Source organism: Colletotrichum orchidophilum (assembly GCF_001831195.1).
Source record: "Colletotrichum orchidophilum strain IMI 309357 chromosome Unknown Scaffold_14.1, whole genome shotgun sequence".
NCBI lineage: Eukaryota > Fungi > Ascomycota > Sordariomycetes > Glomerellales > Glomerellaceae > Colletotrichum > Colletotrichum orchidophilum.
This window is the reverse complement of record NW_019172970.1, coordinates 66,610-78,621: the sequence shown is the minus strand read 5'-3', so window position 1 is coordinate 78,621 and position 12,012 is coordinate 66,610. Positions and strand designations below refer to the sequence as shown.

Genomic DNA, 12,012 nt, shown 5'->3' with positions numbered 1-12,012 from the left:
GCAACGCCGTCAGAAACCCCCCTGCATATTTTGTCTCAATCAGGCACCTCCATCAGCAAGGGCCCCAGACGCCACCTGCAATCCTTTGGGATATAAACCCCCATGCGCCGCTGCAATTTTGCACTTTGACGCCGCTTTGAAGTACGCCAAACTACTACCACCCGGACGCGCACTAAGAACACCGGAACAAAGACGCCGTTGCGGACGGATCTTGAACAAGAGTCTTTGACGCTAAAGCGAAACATAAAACAAAACACCATCAAATACATATAGCAGATCTTCATATCTGGGACCAGAAACGGAACTATAAACAACTACAACGAGACACCATACAAACAAAATGGTTAAGCCGACCAAGCTACTCCCTCCCGATCCGAGACCATGGAAAGCAGAGCCCGAGAAGCGCAGAGAACGGAAAGAATTCGAAAAGGAGGTCCCTGGCTTCGACTGGGGCCAGGCCGTCGCGCTGGGCCTCATCGGCGCGACCATCGCTTTCGGGATCGACAAGTCCCTCAAACGGACGGAGGAGAAGCATGAGGAGGAGGACAGACGGGAAGAGAGGCGGAGGCAAAGACAGCGACAGTCCCGATCGCGGCCGCCCAGGAGCAGTCGCAGCCAGGCTGGTGGGGAGAGGAATAGGGACAGAGGATACGACGACAGAGACGACCGAAGCTTCAGGGACGATAGGAGCGATCGGGATTACTACGACCCGGACTGGCACGAGAGGGAGTACAAGTCCGTCAGGGACGATGCGCCGCCGCCGAGCGACGGTTCCGAGTCAAGAGCATCCCGGGTCCGCGAGGAGAGTGGGAGGGAGAGCAGTGTGAGGGGCGGTGCCAGGGAGGACCGCGGGTATGCGCGGGCCATTGACCAGTTTGAGAGGGATTATGGGTACGGTGGGCGATACGATGAGCGGAAGCGCAGCCGGAGTAATCCAGCGTCGCGGTCGAGGGAATATTATTAGAATTGCTGAGAGTTGCCTGCCGACGCAGGTGCTTTACCAATTTGCTCTGGTCGGAATTTTGGATGAGGATCGGGCCGTACGACATTATAATTACATCACTAAACGACGTTACGAGAATGATTATGACTAGCATGGGAGGGTTTGCATATGGGAGAGATCGAAAACATACACAGCTAACTATCCTATAACCGAAGGGGGTAGGATTTATGTCCGAGCGGGTGAAAGCATTTGCATGGATCAGACGCTTTGTGTCGGACATTTGTGTCGGATATTTTTACAGATCGTTCGTTGAAATTCAATAAGCATCTACAATTTAGTATGTGTGTTACATCTGATGAGAAAACTTGCCATATCCCGTGTCTACCCTTTTGGTGATTTGTGTGCACTCTGCAGTGCCAGCCCATTCATCGATCCACTCAATGCTAGGTGTTGGCCATGGTTTGCTAAGGCTCACCGATGTAGAAAGCATTTAGACCCTTTCTATCCGTGAGGGAAGGTTTTCAGATGAATTTAGTCCCTGTGGGGAGTTGTATCAAAAGTCACCATGCAGAAAAACCTTACAAGCACCCATTTCATGAGCCAAGAAACTCAGGAGTTGGTTATGGCAGCCCAAATCACATGGTATAGCCCTCTTCAGTAATTTGAAACTGTGAGCGCGGAGATGTATATTCATGTCCAAGTCTATTCAGTCAATCACTCTACAGAGGTACGGAGAATCTACTGCGCCTCTGCCAGCGCCTTCTCCGTAGCCGCAACGATGATATCAAACGCCTTCTTGACGTGCTCCTCTTCGATGACCTGGCTGCTTCCGGTACACATACGGATGCCATACAGCCCATGTAGCGTCGTCGGTGTAAGGTAAATGACACCCTCGCCATTGATACTCTCCAACACCGCCTCCGTCACCTTATTGTTCCGCTCCCGGTCCCTGGCCCCGTCGCCAGTTCCGGCCGCCGCCGCCTTGCACGTGAACACCACCAAAGCATACCTCGGCCCGGTCACAATCTCAAACAAATCCCCCCTGGACCTCAGCATCTCGGCGAACCGGTCGCCGAACGTGATGCCCCGTTCGAGGTGCCTCCGGATCCCGCTGGCGCCGTACGCCCGCAGCACGAACCACAGCTTCAGGCTGCGGAACCGGCGGCCGAGCGGGATCTGCCAGTCGCGGTAGTCCGTCACGAGCCCGGCCTCGGAGAACTGGTTGCGCAGGTAGGCCGGCTTGATGCTCAGCGACTCGACCAGCCAGGCGCGGTCGCGCACCCAGAGGGCCGAGCAGTCAAAGTTGGTGAGCATCCACTTGTGCGGGTTCATGTTGAAGGAGTGGAAGCGGTCAAAGGGCGCCGTCAGGTGCGCGTTCTTGGGGAGCATGAGGGCCGAGCCGGCGTAAGCTGCGTCGACGTGCACCCAGATGCTGTCGTCGTCTGTTTCTTCGTGTGCGGCGGAGGAGGAGGAGGAGGAGGAGGAGGATGAGGTCAAGATGTCCTTGATGCCCGGGAAGTCGTCAGTGGCGCAGGTGTCCGTAGTGCCGAGGGTGGCGGTGAGGTAAAACGGCTCGAGCCCCTTTGCGCGGAGGGCAGCGACGGTGGAGGCCACCGCGGCGCCGGACATTGCGTAGCCCGTCTCGGCCGGGGCGGGGACGGTGGCGAAGCGGACGCCGAGGACCTGCGCCGCCTTTTTGGTGGACGAGTGCGCCATCTCGCTGCCGAGGGCGACGAGCTTGGAGCGCAGGCGCCAGGTCTCTTCCTCCTTCTCCTCCGAGTCCGCGGGTAAGTGGGCGGTGCGCTGGCGGAGGAACTTGTCGCGGGCGGCGACCATGACGGTGAGGACGGCCTCGGAGGCGGTGCCGTGGAGGACGCCGCCGCCGCGGGTGGGCGCGGTAGAGAGGTAGACGTCGGGCAGGGAGAGGAGCTTGGCGAGCCAGTCTAGGACGATTGTCTCGAGCTCGGTGACGGCCGGGGAGCAGATCCAGTTGAAGTGGGCGCCGTTGAAGGCGTTTGAGTAGATTTCCGCGAGCATGGCCGGGTAGGAGGACGAGCAGGGGAAGAAGGCGTGGAAAGAAGGGGATTGCCAGTGGGTGATCCCGGGCACGATGTGGGATTGGAGGTCGGCGTGGATGGTCTGCCATGGTTCCGGGTCCTCGGGAGCGGAGTGCGGGAGGAGGGGCCGGAGGTAACCCGGTGTCACGGAGGGAAGGACTTTGGGCTGTTCGGCGATTGTGTCGTAGTATTTTGTGACTGGAGGACTCTGCTTCAGCAATTGACGCTCATGAGACAGTATGATGGTTAAAGGTGGGTGAGAGATGCCGAGAGAGGCGAGATTATGTGAGCGAGCGTTCTGAGAGACTTACTGTCGTCTACGACCTCTGCGGCCGCGGAGCGGAATTCGGATGAGTCCATCTTGAAGAAACTCTGCTTTTTGATGTCCAAGTAGTAAGACTGATTCTCTCTGGCCGGGCCCGGTGATATGCTTGGGGCAGGAAGGTTTGTTTTCACAAGAAAGTAAAGTATCACAATCTTTTATGCCACCTTTATAGCAGTATGAGGGACGCACACATGAGATGAAGTCAATTGTGTGTGGACGTAGGTAGCAACACAACGCAGCCAATCAAGCGCAGCTCGTCGACTGGGGGTCGGCTGTTCATGGCAGTTATCACCGTACTACCCCACCCTCCACCACATCATTCTCGATTTGTCGATTTCCTAATTCCCCGAATCTTGGAGGGTGGATTCAGAATGGAGTGTTCGACCAGCCGCGCGGGGCGGCTTCACGCGGGGTTCGCGGGGTTCCCTCGGAACACCGGCCGGAATGCTCTCGGAACGCTCCGACAAGATGCTCAAAACAGCCCCTGATCGACTCAGTGACGTGCAAAGGGCGCTTCGATGACATGAAGTTTTGTCGAAATTTATTTCAGATGTCAAGTTTGGGCATATTTTTTGCGCCCTTAAGCGATACAAAGAGCGACGCAAGTGAGTATTGATTTGGTTGCCAATCCCGGCACTAGGGCGGGCAAGTCCGACATGAGGTGTACAGAAAGTTGCCATATCAGAATCATTGAGGAAAAGTCTGCAGAATCCACCACAGACAACTGGTCTAGCTTGCTTTTGCGTTCGTCTTGTTTCAGCTTCTGTGTGTGCGCTGCCAAGGCACTACAAGGCTACTAAGAAGCTATCAAGAGGCTATGGAATGGAAGTAGTCAACGTGCGCCGTCTAACATAACAGCTTTCGACCAGAAACCCCTAATAAGTACGGGATCTATCGATACTGAAATTTTCAATCGCACTCAAACATCTTCGTTGTGCTCACGTTAATCCGACTCCAGCTCCTCCTATTGACGATGCAGTCCCAGAAAGTCATAGGCCAGTAGACGTGATAGAGCCACCACGCCGGCAACGGATCCGCTAGTTCAAAGGTGCCGTCCTTCCAGAACAGGACGTGCTCGAGAAAGGCCCTCAGAGACCGCCCGTACGCCGGAATCGACATTCGGAAGAGCAGAATCCTCGCCGTGGGTATCAGGAGCAGCGTGAAGAGGTCGTGACCGATCCAGTAGTACTTGGCCGGCCGCCTGGGCGTCACCACGTCCGTCTCCGAGCCTCCTCTGGAAGTCATCGGTTCATCGAGGACGCTCAAATACTGCTCCACCAGATCCGGCGTATCTCCAAACAGCGCGACGGCGGTGTGTGCCCTTGGGTTACACTCGATCGGATACAGCTTCAGCTGTTCAGGCTTGCTGACATTAGCCATGGCGACATCCGTGTCGCTCACCATGAAGTCGAAGCTCAGGTGCCCCGTGAACCCCTCCCCAAACGACGCGGCCTGCTTCCTCGTGAAGTCGAGCATCGCCTGCGACAGCGACGACTCGGCCGGTAGCGCGACGTAGTGCATCAGCAGCTCCGCCGAGCGGCACGCAACAAACGCCCTCACCTCGCCGCGCACCACGAGGGAGTGCGTGCAGAACTCGTGGCCGTCGATAAACTCCTGCAGCAGCCAGGGCTCCTTGTCCGAGAGGCCCAACCACTCGAGGCGGTAAACGTGGTCGTACGTCTGCTTCTCCGTCGGCAGCGGCAGCAGCGTCATGTCGCCACGGCCCCTGTCGTTGACGCCCACTGATTTCGCAATGAAGCGCGGCTTCCTCTCCTTTTGGGGCTTGGAGGCCTCCTTCTCGGCGTCGTACGACAAGCCCGCGGCCTCCTCGAGCGCGGCGAACATCTCGTTGCGGCTCGTGACAAGATACGACTCGGGCACGCGCAGGCCCGTCTCCCGCGTGTGGTCCATGAACGCGTCCTTCTCGTGCAGGATTCTGGTGCGCGCGACATCGAACTGTACGGCCCTGCAGCGCGTGCGGGCCTCAATGACCTCCTTGACGATCCCGTCCTCGACGGCGGAGCCGACGCCCGAGCAGCTGACCCAGAGGTCGACCTTTTCCCGCTCGACGATCCTTAGCACCGAGTCCAGGTATGGGTCGGCGCCTCCTCCTGCTCGGCCGGGTTTCTGGAGGACGTGGTAGACGGCGAGGGCGCGGGACCTGCTGCCGCAGGCGTAGGGCGAGAAGTCGGCTCCCACAACACGATGGCCGGCTTGGTGGAACAGTCGTGCGAGCGCGAGGCCCTTTGTCATACCGACGCCGGTAATGAGGATGGTGCGGCACTGCTGCTGCTGGTCTGTAGCGGCGCCGGCGCCGGCGGCACCGGCGGGTTCGTGTGCCCAACTGGGACGCAGTCGCTGCCACGCATAACTGAAGAAGAGTAGAGCGGTAGTCAAAGGCAAGAAGGCGAGGCTGATGGCGATGAGGACCAGGTCCTTCAAGATCTGGCCAAAGGGGTCGCCCGAGGCGGCTGTCATGACCGCGGCTGCTTCCGGGGTCCTTGGGCACTATCGTTTTACCCAAGGGGATTGGATCTGAATTTGAGAGAACGTAGGTAGCTGAATCGAAGATGAGACGATGAATCGCTTTGTGGCCCCGTCGCAGATTTGGAGAGCAGCAACGCATCCGATTGGGATGGGAACCCGTTCGGTCGGTCGGACAGACGGAGTTCGTTGGAAGGGATGAAACGGTCTTTTCTAGCTGCGCGTCTTCGTCCAGGGATACACAGCGGCGGAGGAATGCAATTGCAAGGGAGGGAGGCGCGAAACTTCTCTCTCATACATAGGTACACGCGCGTACGCGCGCATATCACGATAATCCTTCCCGAAGGCTCCGACGCACCGCCCACTTTGGGTCAAAGTTTAACCATACGTCATGGACCGCTGCAGTTGGCGCGCGCACTTTATTCCCGCCTCGTAGTAAAATACGTAAAAAGTGATGTCTCACTGCGTAGACTTAATGGCATCTTGTGCGAGCGAGCTTCAGCTCTTGTTCCAACCGGAAGAGATCGGAAGGAGGCATGTCGGGCTCTAAATGACATTTCGAGAGTCATTTGGGGCTCTGGGGAAGTTTCTCTGGTCGAGAATACGGGTGTGTAACATTCTGAAGCTGTGGCTTGAGGGCAGCGTAGTACAGAGTCTGGCTATGCAGGCCGACATGTGGTTGGAGATGGGAGGATGCGCGGATCATTGACTGCCCTGCACCTAAGGAAGTCAAGTCCCCACAGAAGCTTAGAGCCAAGACTTCCCACCATCTTGCAATATTCCCATATGACGTCTATCTACATATCGATAATCTTCCACCTTCTGGTATCGAATATGCTCATTAGCAGATAAGCAACATTCTATCCTTCCTTCCAGCAATTTTCTTGCACAGGTAGGATGGTAGACGGCCAGGAGAGAAAAGATGAATTGGCAGGCAGTCTCATGCAGAGAATTAGTGAACAAGCATGAATACAGACCACTCTAACATAGGCATGTTCCTAGGGCCTCTCTTCTGTAATCAGAAAAAAAGTGATGCCTGACTGGACAGGACCAGGGGGGAAACAAACCACGATGGTCCCCAATTCCAATTTCCCCCGCATGACAACCACCCATCCTGAACGATCTGCCCGTCGGGCAATTTAAAGCGGAAGCGATCAGCATTGCGCCAGAAATAACTTTGTTGCTACGCAGTACACTACCGGTTCACATCCCTCCTCCCGCGAACGAATGGATGGAGGGGTGATCGATTCGGGAGATCTCCTTTTTGGCTTTGGAAAGTTTGCATCAACTCCAATTCCCACCCGCGCCGATCCCACTTACTCCACCCTTGGGGCTCCGACCTTGAGGAGCATCTCCCTTTGATTGACGTAGGCTTAGCTCGATGGGCAATTCTCCTGATCATGTGGGCTCATGGATCGTGACTTACTGCCTTTGGTGAACATGTATGTCTCACGATACCTTAGAATGCTGACGTGTGTATGTGTGTGGTCGAAGATCATGTATTGTCCAATACTTCTCTGCCAAAGTAAATTCGCTTGCTCTTGCGGAAGCTTAACCTAAATACTATCCAAAACGAACTATGGTATCTTATCTCATTAGAGTCATTATTAACAATAAACAGTCCCTCCTATGCGCCGCCTGAGCTGGCTTGTCTCGCTCAGCTGAGGGCATCAAAGGAACCTCCGTGTGTCTGAGAGTATCTCGTCCTTGATCAAGTCTAATTCGTTGCCGTTCTTCCCTGCGCCAAGTAAAGAAAGGAATGTTGCAGAACGGTCGTGTAAAAGCAATTTTCCAACGCCTGCCCGATGATGATCCGAGATCTGAGAACAATTAAGCTCTAATAGAATTCGCTCACGCGACGGCAACAGCGGCAACGATGGAGTCGAGTGCCGAGCTGTGAGTCGGCCCGGAAACGCCTTGCACGGGGCCCGACCAGACAACACCCATCTTGCCAGCCCCGTCGCGGTTGGTATCCCAATTGCTGTCGGCGTTCTTGGTGATGAAGGTTTTGAAGTCGTTGTTGGGCGCCGCCGCGTGAAGGTACCGCAGGTTGCGGACAAAGATACCCTTGAACTGGTTGCCGTCAGAGCCGCAGTTGGGCTCGCAGTTGTCGTGCAGGATGCCATTGTCGTCGGCCAGCTTCTTGATGGCCGCCTTGGCGATGTTGGTGGCGTCTGTCAGGACTGACTTGTCGCCAGTAGCCCTACTGAGCTCGACGAGACCGCCGAGAACAACACCTTGGTTGTAAGACCACACGTTGGCGCCGTTGTTCTTGCAGTTGCCGTCCAGGCCGTCGTTGATGGTGCCCTCGTCGTTGATCATACCGGTGGACTTGAACCAAGTCCACTGATCAGTCGCGATCTTGAGGTAGCTGGCCTTGTCGCCGGATATACGGTTGGCTAGCGAAGCGGCGACGCTGAGGTAGAGCTCATTGGCGATGGCGTTGACGTACTTGCGGTCCTTGCTCCAGTAGATCCCGCCGTTGCAGTTGGTACCGCCGCCGGTCTTCATATCGGCAAAGATGCGCACGGCCATGTCAAGGTAGTCTTGGGTCTTGGTAACATCGTAGGCGCGGATCAGGCCGAGCGCCCACCAGCCTTCGTCGTCATAAAACTCGTTGATGAAGTTGGGGAAGCCCTGAGCGCTGGACTGGCGTCCTTCGATAGGAAGAGGTGCCTCGCGCTTGGTGATGGCATAGGAGGTTGTGACAAGACCAGTCGCGTCAATAGACTTGGAAGCAGATGCTGTGGCCTTTTGAGCCTGGTTGAAAGTGTTCATCAGAATGCCTCCAATGTTGAGCTCGTTAGCGGCATCGAGGTTCAGGATGGCGAAGTCGGCGAGGGTTGTGAAGGCATTGGCGCTATTCCACCAGGCCTTGTCCCAAAGACCAGAGCCCACGTTATACCAGGTCGTCTCGAGAGTGCGGATGGCGGCAACAGCATTATTGGTATATGAGGTGACGTCTGCTCTTTGGGCAATGGGACGAGTAGACATGAGGAAGACTGCCCGGGCTGCGAGCCCTCCGATATTGGCGACCATGTTGATGATTAGTAAGTATAAGGAGGTGTTGAGTACCGAGGTGGGACAGTTGGCCTGGTCTTCTCTGCTCGAGGTAGAGAAGTGAGAGTAGTGAAGGAGAATATATGTATTAGCTGAGATAGCGAGGATAAGGAGTGGCCACTTCCGGTAGAGGAGGGCCAGAATATTATATGTATCAGGAGTGGACGAGGATTCCGGTCCATGTGCCCCTTGTCCAGGTTTCCTCCGAACTGGTGGACCGGGACAGCAGTTATGGAGGTGGTGGGAAGAAGGCGGGTACGGACAAGGCGATGAAGAGGGACGGTGACACTGATCCTGGACGCCAGTCTTGGTAGGAGAGCTCTGGAGAAGTGGAAAGCTGAAGCAGCAGGAATGGAAGCATGAAGACGATGAGCTGAACGAAGCGGAGATGTCGTCAATGTCAATGTGGGAGGAAGGAAAGGAAAAGCAGGAGCTGGCGCAGGCGCAGCTTTTGCCAGCGTCCTGATCCTGCGATGACAGCGCCATGATCCTTTTTGTCTATGTCTTTACTCGCAGCCTGGAAACAAGCACAAAACAAAACAAGGCTTCATCTGATGTTGGGATCAGGAGCTGCCTTCTCGCCGAGCCAGCACATCGCAGGCGGCTGCGCCCTGGCAGGGGCCACCCAGCAAAGCAGTACGAAGATCACAGTCAGGGGTCAGACTGTGGTGTCAGCGGTGTACCTAGGAAGAGCATGGGATGAGATCATGACCAGAAGGGTAAAGCGCGAAGTTCGAAGTAGTGTACCTACGAATACTCTGTACCAGAGGACGAACAGCAGAGAACAAACTCGGAGGAGCAAAGGGGCAAGACAAGTCAAGACAAGGGCGTTTGAACAGCGGTTCCTTGGAGAGCGAGCGGGTCGGTAAGCGCCGTCGTTCATTGGGAGAAGGTGGAACGGGACGAGGATCGACCGCCAGCTCGGAGACTCTTGGGGAGTCTTGGTTGCTTGGGAGTCTTTTGAGGGGAGCTTGAGAGCTGGATGTGTAAAGGTGACTGGCGGTTGATGGTGTTTCAGACAAGATTGTATGTTATGCTGTGTTAGCGGGCGGCGCAAGAACGTACGGATACCTTGCCCGGATGAGTGGTTTGTCCCATCCATGCGAGAGGTACGTACCGCTTATCAGCCGATAAGCCACTTGCGACGAACCTCCGAAGTTGGAACCCAGCGCGCCTGGGCCAAGATCGGTATCCGGGCCTTCCATTAGCCACGGGTGCTATGACCAGCCCCAAGTCCCTGCTGAAGGGTTCTTACACCGGGCTCCAGCTCTGTCTACCTAAGGGCCCTCGGCTGGGAATGGCCCCAGAGTAGGTTGGGACACCCTGGTATCTGCCGCCCCTAATTGGGAAAATCTGTACATCGCGCACCGCCACGTGCGGGTCTTTCCTTAGTCTCCTCCTCTAGTCCTCCTTGGTCTGGCAACACCAGCAACACCTGAAGCTGCTGGTGTAAGAAGAGGACGTATCCGTATCGTTTCCCCCTTCTTCCTAACCCACCTTGGTATTTGCGACTTTTCCCTCTGATGGTTAAATCTGCTCCTCATCCGCACAGAGTCGTATTCCGATATGCAACGGGCAGCTCAATCTGACTAGCAACCCCTAAGAAAGCTACGAAATCCCAAAGGATGCTGAGTGATGAATATCCGAGAGACTTATGCCAGCATGGTTGAGGTTACATCCCCAAGGAAAAACCCCCTTCATGATGAGGTCGCAGGTTACACTTGCACACCAACAAGCTCCGACTGCCGTGCTCCATTCCCTTGATCTAGGCTCAGACGCATCTTGTTGTGAGTGACTGCTCACCCCGGCTGATCTATACAGTCATCGCACAGCATCGCAGCCTCGGGACAACCCAATCACCTAATGAACACCACAGAGCATGCACCGAAAACTGCTCCGCTGACGTAATGGACAAGATAGATCATCAAGCTTGTGGACACTGAATGGGCTCCAGACTCAGATGATAGACAGACTCAGACCGACTATTGACAAGCCCGCGAACCTTGTCCTCCCATGCGCATGACTACGGCGTGCCGCCAAGTATTGGCACAATCATGGCCACAAAGTCCAGTCCTGCTCGTCATCCAAGACTGACTGACCGAGAACTTCAGGCCCTGGCGTCCACGTCTCCAATTCGTTGCTTGACAGCTTATTTCCCACGGCAGCGGCGCAGAGGCTGATCCTCAATGCGGTGGAGCGCCGTGCAAAATTCTTTTTCTTCCGTCTCCTGAGTTGTCACTGGCGACTCACGAGATGGGGAACCAGGGCTCGCTTTGTTTCGAGGAGGTCAACAAGATTACCTCGACATGCAGAACACCAGAGACATGCCAGCAAAAGACATCAGAGACATCAGGGCCATCCCGGCCCCGGGGGGTGGCTGACGACCCGAGCTGACAGCGGGGATGGAGGGGCATTCTCGCATTCCCATTGCCGGGGACCACCTCGCACCATAAGCTGACCCACAGGTGGGAGCCGACATCGAGCCTGGAGCTCTGGATGACAACAATCTAGACCGTATTCTTTGCATCAGGGTGACCTCTCTTTTCTCTCTCTTCACGAACCATAGCTTCTGCTTTTAAATTACCGTGCTTGACGAGCCAGGGCCGCAGCAGGGGTGGCCAAGTGACCTTTTGCAGGCAAGAAAAGCGATGCTACGAAGACGAAAGATCACGAATCAGCCTCGATGGAGCCGCGACCCTGCCCAGTACCCGGCGATCACTTTGATTCTGGCACCTACGCACGAGAAGGAATCCCGGCATTCAGCGCGGTCCGGCACCTGCGGCCAAAAGGTGCGTCTCTTGGATGGATCCAGGCCAACCAACCATCATCCTTCAAGCAAAAGGAATAAGTGCTGCCTAACCTAGGTTCTCACCGGAGGCAAGGTGGCGAGATGGCGATACTGCAGTTGTTGATACTATTTCCATCATCTTCCCAAAGTCCTTGAGGCGAGGGATTTCGCGGGCACGAATCGATGATTCCAGAAAAGGTCTTTGATCAGAGACAACCTAAGCTGCAATAATACGCCGCATTAGCCTGACTCAACGCCAGCCGAACGATCTGTTCCTCATTCTGGAGCAGCGTAAAGAGCCAGGTAGAGGCACAGCGCCGCTCCAAAGTACCTTAGGGATAGACGCAGATGGACA

At 55.7% G+C, this 12,012-nt stretch overlaps 5 protein-coding genes across 5 annotated transcripts; 2 read left to right on the top strand and 3 right to left on the bottom strand.

The window, feature by feature from the left end:
• Nucleotides 1-340: 340 nt before the first annotated feature.
• On the top strand, nt 341-964 carry CORC01_02438 (uncharacterized protein; the record flags this gene model as incomplete). Its single annotated transcript, XM_022614088.1, has 1 exon — nt 341-964. The coding sequence occupies one exon, from the start codon at nt 341-343 to the stop codon at nt 962-964; it is 624 nt and encodes a 207-aa protein (XP_022479300.1).
• A 717-nt stretch (nt 965-1,681) lies between these two features.
• CORC01_02437 (uncharacterized protein) lies at nt 1,682-3,360 on the bottom strand (the record flags this gene model as incomplete). Its single annotated transcript, XM_022614087.1, has 2 exons — nt 1,682-3,198; nt 3,312-3,360. The coding sequence occupies 2 exons, from the start codon at nt 3,358-3,360 to the stop codon at nt 1,682-1,684; spliced, it is 1,566 nt and encodes a 521-aa protein (XP_022479299.1).
• Nucleotides 3,361-4,234: 874 nt separating this feature from the next.
• On the bottom strand, nt 4,235-5,803 carry CORC01_02436 (uncharacterized protein; the record flags this gene model as incomplete). The annotated part of the gene is made up of 1 exon (XM_022614086.1): nt 4,235-5,803. One exon carries the CDS (start codon nt 5,801-5,803, stop codon nt 4,235-4,237), a length of 1,569 nt encoding a protein of 522 aa, XP_022479298.1.
• Nucleotides 5,804-7,660: 1,857 nt separating this feature from the next.
• CORC01_02435 (glycosyl hydrolase) lies at nt 7,661-8,848 on the bottom strand (the record flags this gene model as incomplete). Its single annotated transcript, XM_022614085.1, has 1 exon — nt 7,661-8,848. The coding sequence occupies one exon, from the start codon at nt 8,846-8,848 to the stop codon at nt 7,661-7,663; it is 1,188 nt and encodes a 395-aa protein (XP_022479297.1).
• Nucleotides 8,849-9,018: 170 nt separating this feature from the next.
• On the top strand, nt 9,019-9,335 carry CORC01_02434 (uncharacterized protein; the record flags this gene model as incomplete). The annotated part of the gene is made up of 2 exons (XM_022614084.1): nt 9,019-9,124; nt 9,184-9,335. 2 exons carry the CDS (start codon nt 9,019-9,021, stop codon nt 9,333-9,335), a joined length of 258 nt encoding a protein of 85 aa, XP_022479296.1.
• Between the last annotated feature and the right edge of the window lie 2,677 nt (nt 9,336-12,012).